The sequence below is a fragment of the Toxorhynchites rutilus genome, chromosome 2 (genome assembly GCF_029784135.1).
Source record: "Toxorhynchites rutilus septentrionalis strain SRP chromosome 2, ASM2978413v1, whole genome shotgun sequence".
Lineage (NCBI taxonomy): Eukaryota > Metazoa > Arthropoda > Insecta > Diptera > Culicidae > Toxorhynchites > Toxorhynchites rutilus.
In genome coordinates this window covers 265,594,837-265,621,140 of record NC_073745.1, presented here as the reverse complement: position 1 = coordinate 265,621,140, position 26,304 = coordinate 265,594,837, and the positions used below count along the sequence as shown (strand labels likewise).

The following is a 26,304-nucleotide window of genomic DNA, read 5'->3' as shown; positions in this document are numbered from 1 at the left end:
TTTCGCCTCGATATTCTCTTTCCATTTTGCCAATACCAGATTCAGCGCGGTTTCACAAGAGTGTCCCTCTCGATATCGCGACTGTTCCGGTATTAGCAAATTGTTGTTATTTAAAAAATGCATCAGCTGGACTTTCACAACAAGTTCTAACATTTTTTTTAATATGTGCAACATGTTAATAGGGCGGTACTCTTCGGCTTTATCCGTCCCATTAACTTTGGGGATCGGAATCACAAGGAATTCCTTCCAAACCGTTGGCACGTGTCCAGTTCGTAGAGATTCATTTATTAGGTCCAGTAGATCGTGTCCAATGACATGAAAGCAATCTTGTATCACTTTTGCGTTGACATTATCGATACCAGCCGATTTTTGCAATGAAAAACAAATATCTCTTAACTCAGCAAAAGTGATGGGTGAAAAACAATCTAGTCTACAACTGATATTAATCGGCTGTATTATTTCGTCAGGTTCACTGACCAAGCCAATACTTTGGTTGATCAGCAGAACACTATTGACGAAATAACTGTTGAATTTATCGGCAATAGTTTGGTCTGACTGCTCTTCTGACCCTTCGAAAACTATGGATCGCGGTACACTATTTTTAGAATTTAATAACTTTTTCAATAACTTCCATAGTTCTTTGCCTTTATTTTGATGTTCATCGATTTTCCTCTGTATATATTCACTTCTAGTCCTTTTCAAGACCTGTGAATATATATTCCGCGCGAAGGTATACCTATTCCAATCATTTTCTAAATTAGTCCTTATAAACTTTCTGTACTTTTTATCTCTTTTGCGTTTGAGACGCAGCAGATCAAAAGAGTACCAGCTGTTCGAATTGTTTAATTCAATATATTTTTCAACCACTAATTTATTGGTACACTCTCTCAGAATATCGGTCAGAACAACTGCTTTATCATTCAGATGTCCCGCCATTGCTTCAAAATCCAGGCTTGTCGAAACAAGCTGAGACATGGCTTCTTTGGAATATCTATTCCAGTTTTTAATTTTTATTCTATTTTCATCACGGTCATCCTGTCCATTCTCAATGTAAACAAAAATTGTCTCATGATCAGTTATTTTTAATTTGGCCTCTGTAAAAGAGTGGACAGTAGCAAAATTTGAATACACGTGATCTATTAGAGTTCTACTATATTTAGATATTCTCGTAGCTTCGTTAACAGATTGTTTTAAGGTAAAGTAATGTGATAATTGTTTCAATTGATTCGAACTTCGGACATTAAGCCAGTCAATGTTAAAATCACCAGCAATTATATTTAACTTACTGCAATCAACAATGCTTTCCCACCAGTTTTCCAAAATATCTAGAAAACGCTGGTCTCTAGAGCTGGGGGAATGATATATAATTCCATAATTCCCCATCTGCATGCCTCTTTCAACTGAAATTGTCAAGAACCAGTTATTTTCAACAGTTTCGTTTAATAGAATGTTGAATTTGACTGATTCTTTTGCATAAATTGCAACACCTCCAGTGTGTTTGGAGTGCGACAAGCAAAAAGCAACTTTATAGCCCGGAATTTTGTACTGATAATATGATTCTTCATCAATTATGTGAGTTTCAGAAAGAAAAACCATCTGAGGACGCATGTTTTCTACAAGATATCGCATTTCTGCGTAGTTTGTAGGAAGCCCAGCAATATTCAGATAAATTATTGCTAACTTCTTCTCACATATATTTTTTCTAAATTGCTATTTGGTTTGGAAAAAGTTACTTTTTTCTTGTCCAACAGTCTCCGATAGACAGGACACTGTGTGCTATAAGCTGGATGATTTATGACCCAATTCAGCTTCCGTTCCTTATTAAACTTGATACAATTTATGCATTTCAATTCATTTGATGAGCACTCAGATGTTTTATGTTTTTCATTACATCTTGAACATATTTGTTCTTTGTCGCAATCTGTACTCTTATGCCCGAATTCTCCACATTTGAAACAGCGCAACACATTAAAGGCCTCAACCACGGTACATTTATCCCACCCAATGCTTACTTTACTAGCAGTCATCAGGTTTCTGTAAGTATCATGGTCAACTTCTATTATCATGTTGTATTTGTTATATTTCAAGCGTGGATTTTGATATTCAGCAACAACCTTGACATCATTAATCGAAATGTTTTCATTTTGACTCTTCAAGTTGTCAATGAAAACATCAGAGGAATATCGATCACTCATCCCAATAATTTTCAATTTCGGTTTTATTGGCTTTGGAATAAAAGTACTAAAAGCCTTACGAGCCACGACATTCGCGAAAGTTTCAATTTTACTATTAATAATTCGAAGCATTTTTTCTTTTAAATCATTATTTTTATTCGTTAACATTATTTTCTTGCTCGGAGTGTCCAAATTAGCACTAATTGAGCTTGGACTAACCTGTCGCTTTCTGTTCATAACAGCTAAGTTTTTGTCAACATTTACTTTTTCAGAGAAAAAGCTTTTCATATTTTCCAACTTTTTGGCAACACTGTTTTGGAAGCATGCCAACTTTTCTTTGAAAAGCTCGTCGAAAGATCTGATAAGCTTATCTCGCTCATTCTCAAACGCGATGTTTATTCGCTCGGTGAAGCTTTCTCGGACATCAGAGAGCGAAAGTGAGATCTTTTCCATCTCCCTTTGCAAACCACCAACGTCTAAAGCATCACCTCGCACGCCACTTTTTTGGTCCGACAAACATTCGTCACAAATAAACTGAATGTTCGGATTCTCTGTAATCAGTTTTGCTGTTGCTTTTGTAAGCGAAGTACAGCGCCGATGAAGTCGAACACCGCACTTACCTACACAAACAACAGGATCATCACTGATCATTACTTTTCCGTCGCACGCCTTGCACACGCTCATTTCGTGAGTGCCCCGCGCGGCAGCAATGGCAAAAGCAGATACAAAATAAAACAGAACAATGCACAACACAAGCAACTACGGTGACTATCCTGAGCGATAGCGAGCCGTAGAGCCGTGCTAATTATTCAATCAAACACACAATGAATATCAGCATGCACGCAATGGGTACTTATCCTGATAATATTTCCATTCGGCCGTCGGCAGAACAAGTTTGTTCAAATTTCAGCCGTATATTGGAGATATACAAACCACCATGTTCGCCGTTAGAAAACGAAATGTACTGTTGATTGCTCGCTGTCTGGAGAACTGAAACTGAAATACTGATCTTCTTGAATTTCCAGGTAGTTTTTCAGTATCTCTTAGCAAAATTACATCTTCAACGCAGAATGAAGCATATCAGAAGACGTAGAACGGCAACAGGAAATTCGAATTTCTTTTCTGCTTTAATTTTGCTCTACACTATGCTTGTTTCTTGCATATTCTGAAGATCCATTCTGCAGTGAAAAAATTTTTCAACACAGTATCAAAATTGAAATTGAGATTGTTTAGGGCGAGCACAATATATAGAGAACATTCACTGATAGCCAACGACATGATAGCCAACGACATGCATCAACAAATCTCGACTTCGAAGGACTCATATTTATAGATTTTGGTGATTTGAATAGTTCTATTGTAACAAGCTTTTGGGTCATTAAGTAACCAGCATATACGAGGGTGGTCCGATAAGTACATAGCTCTTTGCCCGATGGTGTCAGTATCGCGAGAGAGAATACTTATCGTGTAGTACATTCGCTGTCCAAATTTCAGCCGAATTGGACTCGTAGTTTTGTTTTGACCGTGGAAATTCCGCCGTCACCACGGCCAAATTGGTCGAATTGCACTACGAACTGCTGCTCGTATTCTCCGTATTCTCCAGATTTGGCCCCGTGTAATTTTTTTCAAGTGTATCGAGCTAAAAGGAGACTATGTTGAGAAATAAATCGTCACTTTTCCAAAAATTTTGTTTTTTTTGTAGGCAAGCAATAGCAATAGCAATGATAATCATAGTTGTATGTCAAATAATCTATATAAATAAAAATGATTTGGTGTCCGTTCCTCGCGATTTAACTCAAGAACGGAGCAACGGATTTGAACAGTCAGTATCAGGATAGAAGTGTCTCAGTCTGCATCAAATGCATATGTTAAAAAAGAAATTATGTGCTGCGAATATAGATCGAGCACAGAGAAATAATTTTCGGGGAACATGAGTGTTCGAAATTATATAAATCAGAAAAGCAATTGTGGGTGCGACGAAGTTTGCCGGGTCAGTTAGTAGGTAATAATTTCATATTCATAATTTCATATTTATTCACTAACATCAACAAGATTAGCCCGGATTAAATATATTTAATAAATATTTGATCTACTAATATTACTTAATGGTAACGGATCAGATGGGCCAACCAAAAGAGCCCGGTGGGCCGCATGCGGCCCGCGGGCCACTGGTTGAGTATAGCTGATATGGATCTACAAAAAAATACATGGTGGGACAGTTATGAATAGAATACCAACATGGGACAATTGAGCTTGATGTCGTTTTTTTAAATGCTGGGAACAAACTATAACTTTTCTTGTGTTTTTCCGGAAGATTAGGCATGAGAGCATCGTTTTATGAAGAAAAGTGAAAATTGTCAAAAAGTAACATGGGACAACTATGCGTAGAACGGCAGAATAGTCAAATGAGCAAATAAAATATTCTGTTTCGAAAGCATCAACATGTTTGTATGTATGGGAGCAGACACGTCTTTCTTATTTCTTTTTTCATCTGTTTTGGGATTGCACCCAAAAAAATATGTTCAAACGATGTCAACGGGGATAGAACCAAGGTCGACTGGAACGCAATGCTATTTTACACGACCACGCTATCCACATAGTCACTGGCGCTGTTGCATAAATGCGTGATAATATTACACCTCATTACAAAATGAAGTTGGAAAATTTTTTCTAAGAGTAAAAAGGAGAGCTCAAGGTGAATCTATATCTATCTCGATCTGGGAGATCCAGTCCAGTATTTCCAGTATCCAGTATTTGAGAGTCATGGCATTTTAGGAATTTTTGGAATGATAAAACATGTGCTAAAAATTAATTTTGGGTGTACAAATGCTTCAGGACACAGTGCTGTCAACCGAGTTGAATGTCGGATAGTTCCTTTTTCCCTGGAGTTATCAGCTTCAATTCTTCCCCATGATAATAAGAGATCTCACTTGTATAAAACACCTCAAACAAGGGACCCGGAATTGAGAACGGAACATTCGGGCATTGTTTCCGGTTTAAAATTCGCATCAAAGTGCCGCGTATTTTGATCGTATTTTGAGGTGAACGTGTGAGACACACGAAATCAGCGCGATGTAGTTCGCGAATTTAAAAAAAAGCGTTGGGATAAAACTAGGCGCGAGGTTGCGTGAATTTTCACCGCTTTACGCCTCACTCGCACCACCACGACTTGGTACACGGCCCTTAAGCGGAGATGCCAACACCCGTCACCAGATGTCATTGGCATGGTCAAGACAGATCCTTAGGATCCCTAACCTGGAGTTAGGGGTCCTAAGGGTAATGACTGGGTCGAGAGGTTAAGGACCACGATTGAATAAGTATAAGCAGGATTTGTAAAGAAACCTTCACACGGGACGGTCGATTTTTGAAGAAAAAGAGAGTTTTCACGCGTGAAAGCCTATTTTTCGCGCAGAGGATAGGGGAAAGTCTCGTGTAAAGAATTTGAAGGAGATTTCGAGAAACGAAGAAAAAGTGCGATCGTGCGTTAACCGCGAGTGCTCGCGGAAACTAAAAATAGAAAAGTCCCAGGAGGGTTGTGTCCGAGACACGACCGCATAGTTGACGTAGGATTCCGTTAGGCTATCTGTTGATTTTGGATATGTTTGAAGAATTACATCGTTAAACTCTTTGATAATGATTTGGTTTTAATGTCTCTGTTAGGGAACACATTTCGGTAGGAACAAAAGTTCCTCCTACTTTCATGTATTTGCAAGGCCGATTTACCCAGGCAGCTTGGTTTTGATGTCTCTGTTAGGGACCCGCCGCATGTGTCGTCTATTCCGACCAATCAGAAGTGGGTATTTCCGTTAGGATAGGGGTTGAGATTTTTCAATTATTCGATAGTTAGTTTTATGACATATATTATTTTCTTCAATATAAAAAATTGTTATGGATCATGAAATGACTGAGCAATAAGCGTTTGAAATTGGACAATTTTCACGAAGCGCTCGATTCTCGATTTTCAATTTGTACCCCAATATGTTCCCGAAAGACGTAATCCTACGTCAAAAGGTACGGGAGTTCGTGAATTCCCGAAAGACGACGAATAAAGCTAGGAAAACCATCCCTCCTGCAACCTGAACAACGAGTCGTCACAACCCAGCTTGCAGGTGAGTGTAGGTTTAAGAAGTGGGTAGTGCGGCAACGTAGCCAACCGCGAGGTTTTTCCCTATAGCAAATAAACGAGCGTATGCCGACCCTAAGGAATTTTTGAAGGGAGCTTTGTGCGAGCCATTGAGCACCGGAACACGCAGTTACATATTTTTAGGAGAGTTGAAGATGCAATTTTGCCAATAGATTCTGAAAAACTACTTTGATATTCAATAACTATTGCAATTTCACTCTAGACAGTGAGCAATCAACAGTACACGTTAATGTTGAGAGTTAATTTGTAAAATAATATAAAATAATTATCAATTACAGTTTCCATTTAATATGTTTCGTAATTTCCTAATTTTCCAAAACAATACTCGGAACTTGACAGTTAAGTATAAGTGTATTGGTGAACCCAAGTGCGAACCCGCAAAACATCTCTGTGCGAACCCAACAGTTCTCGGGCTGGAACTAGCGCGGAACTGAGTGAATAAAAAAACGTTTTGATAGCAGTTAGGTTGGAACTCGTGTGAACCTAGGTTGGTACTAAACAAAAACGAATTCGCTATAAAAAAAAGGGTTTACTTTGAGAAGAGTGCAATGTGATTATAGGTGTGTGTATATTAAGTCGCTTCAAGCCACTAGTTTTTGGTTTTGTGTATGACGCTTATTTTCGTTGCGCGAAACTTTCAATTTGATCGTATTCTGTACGTATGTATAGCGCAGAGAAACGGTAATTCTCGCAATGTTCATTTTTATCGATGCATATGTGTGCGTGCGTTCTTTTTTTTCTGTATTATAGTGATTTTCAACACTTTTGGCTGGTTCGTCACTTTTACCTTCCATTTTTGGAAGACTGTCGGGAGTGAGAATTGAACCCGTGACCTTTAGCGTGAGAGACATGAATGTTACCACTACGCCAGATCGCCTCCACGTGCGTGCGTTCTCTGTGGAACGCTTGTTTGGTGCTGGTTGAATAACGATGACCGGAAGATGGCTATAGGTGCAATACCACTAAGCAACACTGAACAACATGAAGCACTTGATACTTGCAAATATTGCAATTTTTGTTGTTTTTATGGGTTGCCAAAAATATAGAGAAGTGGTTAAAGAATGTGGGATAACGGTGGGTAATGGTGGAACAAATATTTAATCACATGTGGCCGTGTGTGTGTGTGTCAAATGCGAAAAAGATCACCGGGAGCGCGATAAATGCTCAGTGCGATGTGTGCATTGACTATAGAATCAAATTGGGACATATGACTGGTTCGTGTATTGTTCTCGAAAAGACAAGTTTCTTCTAGAACTGCTTCTACAAAGCCGAAGGGTAATTAATGATTTACCCATTTCAGGGTCACCGAAACTAATCTAATGAAGAGTGATTTATTAAATTTCTTTGAATTAATGAATAATATCCGAAATGATAAACAAGCAACTTAAATAAAATGAATGCGTAGTCGTACTTCTTAAGCGGTCGTGCTTGGATACATCCCCCTACATTTTTTGTAGTAATACAGCTTACCGTGCACGGTCCTTGCATCCACGGCTCGCCATCGATTTGCATGGGGAAAGTCTTCTTTGTGGTTATAACTACCTCACTGCACTGCGCCAAGCGCCGTCCGGAAGCCCTTAGTCCCGTCCGAACTTGACCCATGTGGAGACAGTTTTCTAGTCCTATGACTTCTATCCGGTGATCACCAATATCTTTGTGACAGAATTGAAAAAAGAAAACATTACTAACACTAAAAAAAACACTCAATCATCTCGCAAAATGAGCTATACCTTGAATGGCGATTGAAAGATCCACCGAGTTGAAGCTATTTGCCGAGAGCTCTTTGTCAGAGTTTTTCAGTTTCTTCCGAAACGGACCTTTCCGCATCCGTTTCTGGGACAGATGCTCGCCCCACAGATTCGATCCCCCATGGGTGTACGGTATGTTGAGCAGTGCGATACCCTGCAGCTGGGGACCATTCGCTAATTCCAGTGAGACGCCATCGCACTGGAAAAAGTAGAGAAAATGAGCGATGAAATAACAATGGGACGAAACCGGTTACCTACCACAATTTCGAGATTCTCGTGCAGATTTTTGCATGATGCGGCAAATGTTTCCGAAGTGGCATACTCGAAATACCATAATTTGTTTTTCATGCGGCTGTTGAATTTGTGTGGATTTTTCTCACGCTCCAAGTGGAATTTCACGCATATCGCGGCGTCCTGAAATAACGAATTCACGAATTAAGATTTAGCTCAATAACAGTTTGTGAAAGATTTTGGAACAACATTGTTGAAAGAAGTTGTCAGTTGAAAGAAAACAGTGCCTTGTCAGCCACTTTTCACGAGAACCAATTGGAAACTTTTCTGTTCGAACATAGCTGCAAGATGTTTACCAATATTTTCATTATAAACTCGTAAAAACTTGTTATCTCGCCTTTACCGTTTTGTGCTGTGCCACAATGTCAAGTTGGGATAATACGCGCTTAAAAGCAGAAGTGCCTCTCCACAAAAATAAGCAAATAAATAAATTGCCAGACGGAAAGAACAAACGGCGGAAAATTTTATCCAATTTTAATTCGTGATCGTTGTATCCCATTTAGGCGGTGTGCAAGGATAAAAAATGGGGAGGAAAACGAACTTTGAATTACTTTTACGTTATCTTGCCGGTCATGACAGAGTTTTCCCCAATTGTTTTTGCTTATTTTCGCTCGAAGTGAGGAAGAAACAATACGCTTTTAGATAGTGTAATACGTACTGAATGATTGAAATGAAAGAACCTGTTCTCTCTTCAATGCATAGTTTTTCCGCATTTACTTCCAAGAAAAGAGAACTTAAATCAAGTTTAGGAGGAATGTTTGTTATGGTGACTGCTGAGGGGGAGCATCTCTTTCTTTTGATAGTGGAAGTAAACTATGTAATGTTGAGCAGCTTATTCTAGTTATTTTTACACATGCATAATCTGGCTGCTAGTGGCTCAGGAATGTTATCGACTGCAGTTTCGTTCCGAAAAGTAGCAAATATTACACAGGACTCTATTCATCCTCCCACAGAAGGGATGAGGGGGTGGACTTGGAATGGGCATTATGTACGTGCCACTGGAGCACAAACTCGAAGCTTATTTGTTATCGATGTGAGAAAGGATTTCACCCGATTGAACTCGCGCTGGCAACTACTAGGTTGTAGCGTAGAGAAAGTGCATAGGTTAAAGGGTATGTACTGTTCAACATTAAAAATTTAGTCCCCCATTTCTAGATTATGTTTCTATGCGTTCGTATTCCGATCCAAATGAAACGCACCCGGAAGAATTACGAACCCCAAAATTGCTGATGCTATAAAATGTCCTCCTGGCGGAATAGCTGCTAATAATATCTACTCTTTTTTGATATAGTGCCGATGAAAAGCTGGGCCGCTGGGAGGAATGCGAACTTTCAGAAACAATGGATGAACTTTTGGCCTGTGGGAATTTATACATCTTTGATGGAGATCACTTTATTCTATTGTTACTGAATTCTATATCCGTACACCTTTACTGGGTTTACCTAGAAGGTCGCCGCTTACACCATCCGACAGTTGTTAAACTATAAGACTGAAACAGCGCACATTAATCTCAATCCCCATTATGTCGGTTTTTCGGGTTTACAATGTTGACTAAATTAATACTTTTTTCCTCTAGCTTTGAATGAGATAAATTTCATATAGATGTAAACTTTATGCAACATTAAAAAAAAACCTTCTAGTTGAATCAAAAGTCATCGCTCTACACTAATACAATTAGGTGGTCCTGACCTGACCTCCCAAATTGCAACGCCCATCCATCGCATAAAATTCTTTTTTTATTATTATTCTTTTTTGAGAGGCTTTCAGCCTCTATAGCGACGGTAGTAGACTTTGCCGCAAAGTTCAACAAATTACATAAAATACATTACATAAAACTTAACGAACAACAATTTGAACTCGAATAATAACAATAAGAACATATTAAAACATTTCTATATAAATAAAAATGATTTGGTGTCCGTTCCTAACGGTTCAACTCAAGAACCGAGCAACGGATTTAAACAGTCAGTATCAGTATTGATGCGTCTTAGTCTGCTTTATATACCAAAAAAGACATTATATACCGCCAGTGTAGATCACGTACACAAAAAAAAATTTTTGTGGGAACTTGAGTGTTCGAAATTATTCAAATCAAAATATCAATTGTGGGTAGGACGAAGTTCGCCGAGTAAGCTAGTTTTAAATAATTAAACAAAAAATACTCTTGTTTCTCCACTATCTGGCTACTTGCTGGACCAGATGGCAAGGATTCCCTCGGACCATGGTTCCAGGCCAGTGGAGAGGAAACTTTGCCGTTGTAGATGTCGAAGTTTTCTTATTCCCCTTGATCCTTTGTTCACACGTTAGATCCTGGAGAACAGTGCGGCATCCTTTAAATAGCACAAAAGCGCTGCTACCCTCGCTGAATCGTCACTTGAGATGTCGCGTACACTCCCGTCATATTTCGGGCAACCACACCGGAAATGTTTGACGGAGTTGTGGATTTGGCAGTGGTCGCAGATTAGACGGAAAGGTCTTCCGTTATAACCATGCGAGACCGAGCAGTGGCCGGTTCTCAGTATGGACAGGATTCGTTGTTCTCGCATCATTTTTACGTTCTCGAACCCTGCAATGAAGCCCTTAACCTTTCTGAGGAACTGCCCCCTCTCTGCAAACCATAGCTCAGACCAAAAAGTTCGGAAAGAGCTGGTGGGTAATTGTCATCAAGCGGCATCTTAAGAGTGAAAATAGGTTCGATGTGACCGATTCCGGCAAATCGGTCGACCGCTTCGTTCCCTGCAATGCCGCTGTGTCCGGGAACCCACATGAGCACAGTGTCGGGCAACAGGTACTTCCTGACGGCTTATAACCGTGCGTGTCTGGACCTAGTCGCGCTGATGGCATCATGGCACTCGCAGAATCGGAGACGACCAGCCGCGGCTTTGAAGATGGGATTGTGGTACCCTCGAAAATGCCAGCCACCTCTGCCGGGAAGATCTGACAGATGTCTGCGAAATTTTTGCTGAAAGTAATCTGTTATAACCATCGCTTACCCCCAATCCAACTCCTGATGGTCCTTTTAAGCCGTCTGTATACCTGATTTAGTGGAGACGGTATTTTTCTGCTATGATGGCCTTGATGTGCTCTGGAAGACCAGCCGAACTTACCCCGGCTCGGAAGTTGTTCCTGATACCGTTGGAATGCGCCACCCGCTGCAGTATCGTGTTGCTAAGGGCGGTCAGGTGGGTTTCCCCCCTTCCGCTGGTTTTCAACAATAAACTGGCAGTCCTAGTTACGATGGCCGAGTCGATGATTAGGTCGAAAGGGGATTCCCCAATTTCAGCGCAGATGGAGACAGCTGGTGTTGATGGCAGGAGGCCGGAAACAGTTCGTAGTTCCTTGTTATAAATCGGTGCCAAAGTTTTTGGGAGCTTATCTCTGGTCAAACACGTCCTGATGATAACCTGATAATCCTGCTGTTGCTCCGGATCAACCGGTTGGCCCAGCTATTCTTAACTTCCTCCAAATAGTGGAGGAAGCTAAGTTTGTGGTCGACCAACACTCCGAGGATCTTTAATGTTTTTTCGGTGAGGAATGTGTTCTTTGTATAGTTGGATCCTGGAGGTGGGACTTTGATGTCTGTGGCCGCATATCACCATAGGGCCGCTCTTCTGTGCTTAAAGATTGAATCCTCTGTCGGTCGCCCATCGACCGATGGCGTTGGTAGCTGCCTATATCCTGATGCGTGGGATCCTGTGGGTGTCACCCACTGCCATCAGAAGAATGTCACCCGCGTATACGAATACGATGGCTCCCCCGCAGACTACTCCTGTCTCGTGGAAAACTCTGGAACTGTCTCCAACCCTCGGGAAATTCGTTTGTACTCCACAGGTCGTTGAACATGCTGGGAAGAACGGACTGTCCAAGCAGGGACAGTTGTTTCAGCATCTTATAGCCGATACCGTTAAGGCCGGTTGACTCACCTGGCGCAGATCGTAGGGCGACGGAAAGTTCCTCAATGGTGAAGTTCCGGCTAAGAGGATTATTGGGACGGCTCACCGGGATCATGAAGTTACCGACCGAAGTGGTATTCGCTCCTGGTCGACGGATGAACTCGTGGTCATATTCAGAGATTGAGGAAAGTCCCGCCAAATATTCTCCGAGGTAGTGTTCGAGGTATTTACCGGATCACTCAGGACTATACCGTCCATTTAAAGAATAAGAATGGGGTTGTGTGGTTTCCTCTTTCCACTCAGCACGTTAACTCTAGGCCAAAGATCCGCAGTGGACTGGTTCTTGTCGATAGATTCCAGAAAACCAGTCCAACTGTCTAGTTTCGCCTTCCGGATAACCGCCGTACCCTGATTACGCGACTTCGGCATTGAAATTTACAGCATAACACCTTAACTATGTTACTATTAGATTCGTACAGCACCAGCCTGCTTCAACAGATCAACCATGTCGAGAACAACAATGGAAGAATTCTGGACCTCTGCTTCGTTAGCAGTGCTGACTCAGCTCCTGTCATTTCAGCAGCAGCTGCTCCGCTAGTTACAACCGTTCCTCACCATCCCACTCTGCACCTTGTTTTGGAAAACTGTGCTTCAAATCAATTCCGTAAAACCGCAACTGCAGTACACTGCAGTTCAAAAAAGCTGACTATAACGCCATTTCTAACGTCCTGTCTACTATCGACTGCGAAGATGTTTTAGATTGTGACGATGTAGATACTGCAGTTCAAATGTTCTCCATTATCGTGAACTATGCTATTGACAGGCATGTACCGGATCGAACTACTTCTGAGCATTCGCATACTCCATGGCAGACTAGGGAACTAAGTCAAATGAAAACAGTAAAGAGAGCGGCATTACGTAGATTTGTCAAGCACCGAACCGTGCCACTTAGGAATTATTATGTGCGACTAAACAATGCATACAAGCGAATGACTCTGTTGTGTTATCGTAGTTACATAACTAACATGCAGCTGAAACTGAAATCAAATCCTAAGTCTTTTGGAAGTTCGTAAACGAGCAAAGGAATGAGTCCGGTGTACCTTCTACAATGGAGTACAATGGGCGCTGGAGTTCTGACACACAAACGATATGTGACCTACTTGCTGATAAATTTGGAAGCGTGTTTTCGGATGAGTCGATAACACCCGAGCAAATTGAATCTGCTACTGGAAACGTACCTTTTCTCGGCCAGTCTTGCTCCCATATCGAGGTTGACGAGCCAATAGTACAATCTGCTATGAACAAACTCAAGGCGTCTTGCTCCGTTGGTCCTGATGGAATTCCGTATATTCTATTGAAGAAATGCGCCGCTAATCTGATGATTCCTTTTTGTCGCATTTTCCGCTTATCGTTGATTAGCGGAAAACTTCCTGGAAGTCGGCGTTTTTGATTCCTGTACATAAAAACGGTACCAAGACTCAAGTCGATAACTACCGTGGAATTTCCGCCTTAAGCTCGGTCGCCAAACTGCTTGAGCTCGTTGTCTTGGAGTCGATCTTCAGTTTCTGTCAGCATTACACTGTAGAAGATCAACACGGATTTATGCCTAGGAGATCTACTGTAATTTCGACCTGACAGCAGCGTTTGACAGCATTAATCACGAAATTGCGATTTCTAAAATGGAGAATTTGGGGTTTGACGGCAGAATAATCAGTTGGTCATATCTAATCGGTTGCCAGCTAGCAGTAAAAATTGGTGATCATTTCTCACGCCAATTCGATGCATGGCAGGCAGCCACCTGGGGCCGTTGATTTTCCTCTTGTACTTCAATGACGTCAATTTTAAACTGAACCTTCCGCGCTTGTCATTCGCCGACGATGTGAAAATTTATTTTATAATCAACTCGACTGCCGATGCCTGCCTACTTCAGCAACAGTTGGATAGTTTTGCCGAATGGTGTATTGCTGATTGCATGAAGGTGAACCCAAGTAAATGTGCCATTATCACCTATTCAAGAAAAAGGAATCGATCTTGTTCGATTATAAACTCTTGGATACTTCCATCGAGAGAACCAACTGTATCAAAGATCTAGGGGTACTTCTAGACAGCAAACTATCGTTCCAGCAGCACATTTCATATATTGTTGGCAAAGCTTCCAGAAGTCTGGGCTTTTGTTTTGAATCGGTAAAGATTCCAATGACATATATTGCTTGAAGTCTTTGTACTGCTCGCTAGTACATTCGACTCTTGAGTACGGCCAAGTTTGTTTGTTTGCCAAGTTTGTCAAGTTTGGAGTCCTTACTACCAAAATGGTGTCGACAGAATTGAAGCTGTACAACGTAGGTTTGTGTGCTTTTCTCTTCTACGCTTGCCGTGGAGGGATCCTTTTCGGCTACCCAGCTATGATAGTAGATGCCTTCTAATCAATTTAGACACCTTAGCTGTTCGCCGCAATGTCGCCCGTGCTGTGCTAGTGTCTGATGTTCTGACGTCGAAAACAGAGTGTCCGGCAATGCTCAGTTCATTCCAACTACAGGTGCCTCCAAGAAGTCTGCGGAACCGACATTTTCTGCGTATACCGGTCCGATGAACAAATTACGCGACCTACGGTAGTATATCCGGTCTGCTCAGAATGTTCAACAGAGTTGCAGAGGGCTTTGATTTCAATTTATGTAGGGAAGCTATGAAACGTAACTTTAAGAGAATTTTAACCAACTTAAATATCATTAGGGCATAGATTCTGCCTATTGATTATTGTAATTGTTGTAATAAACACCGATGAACAAATTACGCGACCTACGGTAGTATATCCGGTCTGCTCAGAATGTTCAACAGAGTTGCAGAGGGCTTTGATTTCAATTTATGTAGGGAAGCTATGAAACGTAACTTTAAGAGAATTTTAACCAACTTAAATATCATTAGGGCATAGATTCTGCCTATTGATTATTGTAATTGTTGTAATAAACACATGTGTTCCTTTTTTTGTTATCTTGTATTCGTAAATTGTTAGAGAATTCTACTCCGTTTGGACAAGTGGTTCGGAACGAAAGTCAATATGACAATAGATCTCGACGTTTCATGCAATTTTAAAACATTTGGCATCAAATTTTTTTTTTCGAAAACCCCGATTTGCTTTACTCCCCCTTGGGTGATTTTTCGATTTTCAAAAAACTTAAACTTTGGCCGTTTTGCGCCACTCTCCCTTAAGTTCGATTGAGCTGATATTTTGCATAGGGTGTTTTTTCGAGGTGGTGAACATTTTTTATAGGGTAACTTTTTGAAATTCGATCATTTTCATTGGCATCCTACTATACATTCAATCTCTTGAACCATGCAATCATAGAAACCTTAGGGACAATCGTGTGTAAACAAAGACCGAACCCATCTCCACTTCACATGCGCTGCCAACTTACGAGTGTGCTAACGTGGAATGTGGAAAAAATCATTGAATGCAATTTGCCTTCAAAGAGTGTACCTTCTGATGGTTCCACCTTAGCTAGCGAGTTCGCTTTCTCATTCCCCGGAATCGAGCAATAGAATACTTTTTGAAGTAATTAACAAGTTTTTTTGATTTTTGTTAGCCTTCGTCTAATTCCTTACATGACCTCTTTAAAGTGTGCAAATATGCGATGACAAGAATAAAAGCCAACCCCCTAAAAATAATATTAAAATCATTCAAAACCTTTGAGTGACCCCTCGTGTCCATATGTTATGACAGCTAGGACTGTGCGATATTATTTACAACCTTGTGGTGGTTTCAAGTTGACAACAAGTGGTTCAGTTGACGCGATGTAACAAAGAGCTGTTTACGTTGGCATACAAAAGTCGATTGTTGTTGTCTTCATAAAGAGTTTCCAACAAAATAAAAATGGATGGAAAGAAAATCAGCATGCGAATCCGAAATCTTGTTGTTCAGGATCATTTGCAGCAAATTTCACAGCGGAAGATTGCAGAGAAGTTCGGAATAGGGCGGACAGCAGTCCGTGAAATTGTGCACTTGCACAAAGCTTACGGTTTGCTTGTTGACAGAAGAGCGGAAGACCGATAGCCGGACGGATCAAAGAATCATCCGGGAAGTGAAGAAATCTTCAAAAGTATCAGTCAAAGTAATTCAGGAAAACCTCGCGTTGGCGGTATTGGCCAGAACGCCGAAGACTAGCTGAGCATGGACTGAAGAGCAGATTTACAAAAAAAAAAACATTCAACAAGAAGCGGCGCGAAAGAGTGTGGCGGAAGGATGATGAAGGATTGCAGGAACATCATTTGCAGACTACAGTCAAGCACGGAAGAGGAAACGTTATGATTTGAAATGCTTTTCCTGGGTTGGTGTTGGAAATCTGGTGCGAATTCACGGTATCATGACAGCAGATGTCTACATTGACATTCGCTTCGAAGACTGGCTCACGAAACAGCTTCTTTCTCCAGCAGGACAACGACCCGAAGCATACTGCTAAAAAGACAAAGCCTATTTCCGTTCACATAAAATAAAATCCCTTGAATGGCCACTACAAAGTCTTGATCTCAACCCGATTGAGAGCCTGTGGGGTCTCGACAACAAAGTGGTGAAAGATGATGTCACTAACGTGGAACGAAATCGACCCTCAGCACCTCCAGAACTTGATCGATAGTATTCCCAAACGTCTTCAACAGGTCATTGATGTTTCAGGGGCCACAAATATTGATGCTTTTATTTTTTTTTTGCTTTTGTTGTGTAATTTTATAATTAAATAATATCTCGCGTTTGGGCTTTTATACTGGTTTTCTATTTTTATTTTGCGTGTCATCGAGATAAAATGTTTCATTGAAGTTTTATGAATTGAATCCAGCTAAATATGATGGAAATGCAACGAAAAATGTTTTTTTTATCCAAAATATATATTTTTATTAAGGCTCATATGGCGTCAGTCTAACGGAGCCGGGAGTTCAATATTTCGACATTGTTTGCCTTACAACTATGTTAGTAATATGTAACCGATTACTCGCGGTTGGCTCGAGGTTAGTATTACAAGTGTTTCCGTAATTGTGATGTTGCTGTCTCCAATGCTCTGTACGTGTGTCCGACACGGGATACTTCCTATTGGGATGCAGCTGACCATTAATCAGCAACGTCCCCCTAGTCTGTACCCCATATCTAGCGTGGTGCGTCTTCTTGACTCGAGGAATCCAGGATAGAATGGTCACTAGCCGGCACAAACATCAGCTCGTGTAGAGTTGTCATGAGCGGTACAACCTGCGGTACAAAATGTTGTTTTTATAATAAAGACTCATGAAATTTTTTATTTAAAAAAAATTGATAAAATCGTTGTTTCCAATGACTACAACCTAAAGGCGCTTCTGTATTGCATTAGGCTTGCAGCAAGCAATCAACGAGATTGTGTATCCAACTCCATGCTTCCCGACCGACAACCATTCTACCCTGGATCCCTCGAGTCGTGAGAAACGCACAAGCTAGATGTGGAGTATTGACTAGGAGAATGTTACTGATTAATGGTCAGCTGCATCCCAATACAAAGAATCCCGCATCGACTACGCAAAGAATAACCTACAAATTCATTGTAACACTTACGAGTCAATCGCGAGTAATCGGATATGTTCTATTAACATATTTTGTAAGCTCAAATGTTAAAATATTGAATTCTCGGCTCCGTCAAGCCATCGCCAAAAGAGCCTGAATAAATATACATAATGGGGAAAAACATTCGAAAAAATCGAGAATTTGAAACAAAATACGAAGCAACAACATTACATGTTTCAATGTTTACTCACCACTCCAACAGAGAAGTAATTGTTCACGATGTTATATGGCACAGTAAATTCGGACGCGGGTTGTGTCTTGAGTTTGGGTAGATCCACTACTTTTTCTCTGGCATTCGTCTCTAGCGGGTGCGATTGTTTCGCATCTTCCTCCAATGTTCCGTTGGTATTTATTTGTTGTGCTATCTCATGGTTGCCATCACCTGCGCTATCCTCACTTTTGACCGCTTCATCATCATGGTTTGTGTGACCTCCGAGTGCAGATACCTCTGTTGTAACAGGTGAAGACGGTTGATCATCCCCATTATTGCTGCTACTGATAAGTTCCTTGTGGCATTCACTTGAGCCATTGAGAACCGTTTCAGGATGCGGTGTATCATTCTCAATGTCTCCGTTGCTCTTAGTCTTTGTAGCCGTTTGCTGCTGAGTAATTTCTTTTGTTGATGAAGATTTCACCGTCGTTGTAGTCGACTGCTGTTGTACCACACTGCCGTCATTGTCACTGAGAACGATCCGTTTTGTGTTCTCTATCGATATCTCCGAAGTTTTTGTACTATTCTTAACTTCATCGTACGTTTGAATCACAGATTTTTCCACAATGATTTGGTGTGACAGCTCTATCACTTTTTGCATGTTCTCCGATAAGGTTACCTGTTGGGATGGAACAAAATACAATCATGTTTATAGTAGCTCAAGTTATTGCAATAATTAGTCTACGACCTGTAGTACCTTATGAATCGGTATCACCGGTGGTTCGTCGCATTTCGCTGGATGATTTTTAACCTCTATGCTCCAGCGGTCCAACATCACCACCGAGGATCGCTGAATTTTGTCCAAAATTTTCGGTATGCTTTCGCCTTCGTAGCCACCGCCCCATCGGAGACACCGTGCCAAGTCATTCCCAGTGCCCAGAGGAATGACACCAATCGAGGGTTGACACTGCATCTCGATCGAGTCCATTGCCTCTAGAACCCACCCAACGGTGCCGTCTCCTCCGCAACATATCACCTTGAAATCGGTCACGTCCTTGAACATCGTCAAGCCTTCGATTGGACCGCCCTTTGACAGGTCGTATACCTGTCGGGGATTCAGCAGATATTGAAATTTGCGCAGGATTCTATCTCCCTGGCGACCGCCACTTTTTGGATTCACAAACACTAGAAGCGGGCAGATGTTCGGCGTTGGTGTGATTTGGAAGTGGATTGTTGAAGGTACGTTCTGAAAATGAAGAAATCATATTTTCTGAGTACCAGTTTTTTCATATGCAACTCTTATTCTCTGCATTTTTTACATTTAAAAATTGAATAAAAAAGAATCTCGTATTCGAGAGCTTCCATTTGTGATAATAAATCGATGACTACACTTAGCAGAAGAGGCCATTGATCAATAGATTTTGGTTGTTATAATTTTCATATTCTCAGTACATATTGGATTATTTTTAAATTAATTTCTTTATATGTTTGGTGGTAGTGATAAATGATTTTCTCAATATGACGTGATAACGATTGGTTGAGTCCGAAATAAATGATCCTTTAGTGATTCCTTAGATGATGTCGCATATTGTTATTCATCGACAATCCGAATGTGGTGTATTTAATAAAAAATGAAAATTACCGAAAAGATATGCTGCTAAACAGTTTTGGAATCGACGTTTTGTCTAAATATTCTTCCTTTTTCATGCCCGGACATTAATTTCTGTCGCCTAGTTTTGCTTAACTTTATTGGGTTGAAAACCCAATGATGCAACTATGTGCGAAAAGTACATAACCTAACCTAACTTATCATTAAACGGACATTGATAAAATGTGCAAAAATATGTGGACCTTTCCAAAGTATTACTTCGATAAAAGAACACACATATTGATGTCAGCAGAACGGAAAAAAAAAATCTAGAAGTCTGGGGTTTCTGTAACGCCAATAACCAAAATTACACCAATGGATTTCAATAAAAAAATATTTTTTACATCTTGGTCAATAATGGGTTGGATTGAAAATTGAACCTTTCGGTTTGACCATCTTAGGCTCAGTCACGGGCAGCGTTTGCATAAAATAATCTTTAGTGTGAATCCGTGTAAAAATAAAAAAAAAACTTTGAAGTAACTAGGATGCAATTTCCCGTACCGATTTGCAATGATTTCGAATCGCACGAATTGCACTGTTAAAGCCTATTTGTACAGTTTGAACAAATTGGAGTGACAGCAAAACTAATACCGATGCGGAAAAAAACGCACTCATACCACGAAATTTGACTCTCGATTTATATATACACTCTGTCCAACTTCTATAAGACCAGGTTATTGTAAACAAACAACGCTTCAATTTATATTCTAGTGTATTTGTTTTGGTTACTATCATACACTGAATGATTTTCATATGTGTGTGCGCAAGCGTTGAATGTAAACAATTTTTTTGTATTTTTCAAATGCAAATTTCTAGAATTCCAGTTACGAAAATGCCGAAGGGAAAATTGCTCACGGATAGAAAAAAAGGACAAATCGATGCATTTCACCAAGAATATACTGGATTTAGAGAAATTGCTCGACGGATTTGACGATCTCATCAAGTGGTTCACAACTATTTGACGAATCCTCAAGGATATGGTAAAAAGAAGAAAACTGCACGTAAATAGAAACTCTCTGACCAGGATAAGCGGGAAATAGTTAGAACAGCTTCGAATACTTCAAAATCGCTTATGTAAATAAAGCAATATTTTACTCGGGAGACAAATCGTCAAGTTTTGGTAAAAAATCTCACATAAAGAGGGCTTGAAAGGTTAAAGCTCCTCATCTTAACACCATCTCACATCGGAAGACGTCTGAGTTTTGCCAAAGCTCACATGAACCGACAGTGGTACATGGTATGTCGTGACAAAGAAAGTTTACAAAAGAATACTTTTTGCAATATACCATAACGACCATAACGCTTCTATTCATACCAGCAAGGGAACTAAGCAATGGATTATGGACCAAAAACTTAACTCGAATCCTGTTGAAACTCTGAGGGGGATCCTTGTACGCAGAATCTACACTAAGGGAAAACGACACACCTCGATTGACGAGCTCAAGGTCGCAATTTCGGAAACATGGAAATATATCGAGAATTCCGTTCATCAGAAATTGGTAAATAGTAGTCCAACACGAATTTTCCAGGTAATGAGCCGAAATGACAAGGTTGCCAATTATTGACAAGGGAATCAGTCGATAGTTTTGATTTTTTCATTGATAATACTTATGAATTTTGAAGTGGTCTTATATAAACTGGACAGCTGATATTATCATATTTAAGCAAAATAAATAAACAAACAACTCTTTTGAACGAAAGTGACGTTAAATATATTTTATTCTAAGCATTCAACAATTTATGAATGAATCCTGTTGAAATTCTAACTGTTTGGGTTGCAATGAAATATAATCATGGTGGTCTTATAGAAGTTGGACAAAGTGTACAGCCATTCCATGCCAAACCGATATAGTGGTTCTCCGATTTCCGTGAAAAGTGGTAATTTTGTTTTTATCGCAAACCGTTAGATCCATATTTTTTTATTTCTTCATTAGGGTAACCATTTGCATTTTAGGGTGGTCTGAAAAATCTTGTTTTTCCCCTTTTTTTCCCAAAAATATCATTTTCCTAAAATTTATCACTTTTGAACTACACCGATTTCGATGATTGATATATCAAATTAAAGATTCTTTAAAAAATAAAAAAATTGGCAAAAAATTGGATTTTGTTTTCATAATTATTGATTGTATTTGTTTTTTTTTATAGTTTTAATAGTCTCGGGACCAAGGGCGCTATATTTTTATTTTTTTCTTGAAAGCTGAAGATTTTTTATCCATTTTCTCTTGAAGTCCGCCTCCGATTTGAAAACTTTTGGGTTCTTCCGTAGGGCCTGCTTCATAATCGCCCAATATTTCTCTATTGGACGAAGCTCCGGCGCGTTGGGCGGGTTCATTTCCTTTGGCACGAAGGTGACCCCGTTGGATTCGTACCACTCCAACACGTCCTTTGAATAGTGGCACGAAGCGAGATCCGGCCAGAAGATGGTCGGGCCCTCGTGCTGCTTCAATAGTGGTAGTAAGCGCTTCTGTAGGTACTCCTTCGTCGTCCATTACCAGGCAATGCGGCTTCGTCAGCATTTCGGTGTACAGCTTCCGGGCTCGAGTCTTCCCCACCATGTTTTGCCTTTCGTCGCGGTTAGGAGCCTTCTGAATCTTGTATGTACGCAGGCCCTCCCGCTGCTTGATCCGCTGGACGAATGAACTTGACAAATTCAGCTTATTGGCGACATCCCGGACCGAACTTCTCGGATCACTTCTAAACTGCTGAACTACGCGCTTGTGATCTTTTTCACTGACGGAGCATCCATTTTTGCCGTTCTTTACCTTCCGGTCGATGGTTAGGTTCTCGAAGTATCGTTTTAGTACTCTGCTGACCGTGGATTGGACGAGACCCAGCATCTTACCGATGTCCCGATGTGACAACTCCGGATTCTCGAAATGAGTGCGCCGGATTAATTCACGACGCTCTTTTTCGTTCGACGACATTTTTCCAAATTTATGAAAAATTGACAGTGAAGCATGGTCAACGTGATCTATACACTCTTATCTGATTATAAGCGAAAGCTGAAGATATAATTCCTAAAAATTGAATTTCTACAGCGTTTTTTCCGTGATGCAATTTGATGTGACACACCCTTTAATGTTTTGCGATAAAGAACAAAATTACCACTTTTGACGAAAATCTGAGAACCTTTATATCGGTTTGGCATGGAATGGCTGTATACAGATACAGATTGTATATATTTATTGGTTCCGTTTATTAACCAGTCCTTTCCAGTTGCATAAAAATACTTGAAATGAATTGTAATTTAGTCGAGTATATTAGATATGCGTTCAAGTTCAAGTGCATTGTGATGCTGATTTTTTTTAATATTTCAACATAGTCCTTGAACGGAGTAAAAAGATATTATCAACTATATCTCACATATTCAGTATCACAAGAAAGATGCATATCTGATAAAGAGTAGTGCGGGGCAAAAGGTGCGCACGGGACAAAAGTGCGCATTGGCCTTTTTGAAGCAAACGAGCATAAAAATTCGACAATAATGCATTCGTTTGATACATTATTACACCTGCAGCTCACACATATAAGCATGATACATTTCTTGAAAGTGGCAAAAAAGTTATGGTAAAATGAGTTTTGCGATGTTGGGGATTACGATTCTCTTACTTAAAATAACTGGAATGTTCGAAACTATACCGTCAAGGAAACCTTCATTCTATAGTAGATGATAGTGCGTATTCGTTTTTGTGAAAAAGTTTAAGAGCTTTTTTTAAAAATTCGATTAGTTCAAAAATTGCTAGTGGGGCAAAAGTTCGCACCAGAATAATGCTCTCAAAAAATTTATAAAATGTTTTTAACCAAATTTTTAATTGGATCGACAAGAAGAAAACTGATTTGAAGAAATGCACTCCAGAAATGCCGACGGAGGCTTCGGGAGGGTGTCTTGAAGCGTCGGATTGCGGCATACTTCGGTATTTCTGAATCAGCTCTGAGGAAGAGGCTCATATCAGAAAGTGATTTATGATTTGAATCATCTTTTATTGACATTTCTACTTCTGCTGGGATGTGCCAGCGAGCGCTTAGGGCGGTTCAGACCAGTATTTACGTGTGAGCAGTCTGAGGATCTGGCGGACCACTGCACTGCCGTGATATCGCAAAGTGACGCAAGCGCCAAAATTAACATTTTACTTTTTATGTTATAGATCGATAAAGAATACCAAATCCTTTTAAACGACTGCGAAGTTTTATAGAAATGTGGAAAAATGATCCCGTAAAAGTTTGAAAACGGAATGGCGTAAGCACCATTTCCACTGTGATGTGGCGCAAGCGCCATTTCCCTTATAATGTGACGTAATTTGAAACTGATGCGATGTGATTTTTAATCCGTTCTGATGGCATAGAATGAACGAGAAGGGACAACAAATTTCAAATAACAACATCAATCAAGGGACAAAGCATCTTGACGATGTTCACTTACGTCGCTTGCTCAATGTCTTTTTCGGATGAATTGCAGCTGAGAGTTGATCGAAGGGTAAAAGGGTAAAAGGTTGATCGAAGGGTAAAACCTCCATAGAAACGCTTCTTATAACAAAGCTCAGAACATCCTCGCGTAAACTGTATTTGTTTTACATCGGATAATTTCAGACGGCATTATCTTAATCAACACGGATGTTTTCAATTGCATTTAGGATTGGAAAAGAAGGTGCTGTCCATAGTTGTTACAATCGGGTTCTCAACTACATTAGCCCGCTCGACACATGCTACAAAGACGGAAAATGTGTAGAACTCTTCTTCCTGATGCTACCTCATGCTTCGCTCAACGGTGGCATGTTGTAGAAAATATTTGGAAACAGATTTTCCCATACTTTGATGGATGAACGCCAATCGGTTGTGGAAACAGCGATTAAAATTTGCTGTTTCCACAACAAACTGGCGTTGGTAAAATAGCTTGAATAAAACTGCAATAAAAAAAAAACTGGCAATGTTTTTCCATCAATTGTACACAATTTGTACAGACCAGATTTTCGTAATGTACGCGCATGCTAATTATACATGTAATTTTGCGAAAAGTCTCGTACTGAAAATTTCTCCCTCTGGCGCTTGCGTCACTTTGCGAGATTACGGCAGTGCAGAGCACTGGACAAAGCTTTCTATGGCAAGACTCTCAAAGATTTACGGCGCCTGGCGTTTGATTTTGCGGAAACCAACAACCTCCAGCACGAACTCAATCAACACGCAAAACTGACAGGAAAGGATTGGGCTTCTAGCTTCATGAGAAACCATCGTCTGTCTCTTCGAACCCCAAAACAGCGCAACGAAGCAACAGCGCTCCAAGGCAAAGCGTCGGAATCCTCAAAACCGAAATCCAAGATGAGGAAGAAAAATAAACAATTGCTTCAAAACAATTCAAAATGAATTTCAAATAAAAATTGTTTTTGTTTTCACCATGCATTCAATCCAATAACGGTTAAGTTTCGTTTATGTTAATGTTTTCACAATGAACTTCAAATAAATATTGTTTTTTTTTTCAACAATGAATTTCAAATAAATTAAGTGAAGGTAACTATGTATTTATAAACTTGATCTATAAAAATAAAAATTATTTGGCGTCCGTTCCTCACGATTAAACTCATGAACGGAGCAACGGATTTAAACAGTCAGTATCAGGATTGATGCGTCTTAGTCTACATCAGGTTTATATGTCAAAAAAAGAAATTACATATAATTATCAAACACCGCGAGTATAGATTACGTACATAAAAATATTTTCTGTGAGAACTTCTGTGGTGTTCGAAATGATTTACATCAGAATATGAATTGTGGTTGGGACGAGGTTCGTCGGGTCAGCTAGTTTGTTAATAAAAAGAATTCTGTTTCAAATATTGGACATTTTCAGGTATCTTTCACTGTCAGTCTCCAACCTCCCAAAAATTTACACGTGCTATGTTCGACCATAACAAATACCCATCTCCACCCATAAAACATCACACAACACCCCCCTCCTCCCCACTGGATGTTGCCTATACACTCTAGTAATGATGCTTTTCCCGCTGGTAATGATAAAGCATTTATTTTTGTTACTTGTTACCTGAGAGGTACAATTCAATAAGTGCGCACTTTTGCCCCGTACGGTGCGCACCTTTGACCCCATATAGGTAATATATAAAGTTACAATTTGGTCAGCAAACTGAATTTGATTTGCTTTTATTTCAAGAGTTATTGGACGACAACAGTACCTTTGCCTCGCACTGCTCTACTCGGAAAATTGTATGGGTGAAAAACCTGCCTTGAATTTTATTTCAAGTATTTTTATGCAATTGAAAAGGACTGGCTAATGAACGGATCTAATAAATGTGAACAATCTGTATCGTCCACTCGAATAATTTTCTGACTGCAGCAATAAAAGTTCCGATTTATATAATAAAATAGTTTGTATGGATACAAAATCAAACACTTAATAAGTGTACCTACATCACCACGAAAGATAAAAGACAGCTCACTTCAATTCACTATGGGTTCGCTTACCTTCCCCCGACTGTTGGTAAAGTTGATTGACTTCTGTCGGTCCAGAACGGCAGGGCAGATGGATGTAGGAGGCAGCACCAGGTTCCCGAATTCGCCCAGCGAACATTCCGCTTTCACAAGCGAGGCACATTTGTTGTGTAGCTGAAAAAGCCAAAATGAGAATGTAAATAAGATGACGCTGAGGCAAACCCCACAGAGGGACGTATTCAAAT

The 26,304-nt window shown here is 40.1% G+C and overlaps 1 protein-coding gene across 2 annotated transcripts in view; it reads right to left on the bottom strand.

Moving 5' to 3' along the window:
- LOC129764189 (diacylglycerol kinase 1) overlaps positions 1–26,304 on the bottom strand; it is a 357,758-nt gene that overhangs the window by 19,884 nt on the left and 311,570 nt on the right. The window contains exons 14-19 of one of the 2 annotated variants that reach the window (XM_055763040.1): positions 26,093–26,233; positions 18,725–19,222; positions 18,017–18,655; positions 8,325–8,480; positions 8,049–8,265; positions 7,789–7,970 (exon numbers count right to left, since the gene is read on the bottom strand). In XM_055763040.1, the coding sequence (XP_055619015.1) occupies positions 7,789–7,970; positions 8,049–8,265; positions 8,325–8,480; positions 18,017–18,655; positions 18,725–19,222; positions 26,093–26,233 (1,833 nt within the window). The remainder of the gene's footprint in view (positions 1–7,788; positions 7,971–8,048; positions 8,266–8,324; positions 8,481–18,016; positions 18,656–18,724; positions 19,223–26,092; positions 26,234–26,304) is intronic. The other variant, XM_055763042.1, reaches the window with a different exon arrangement.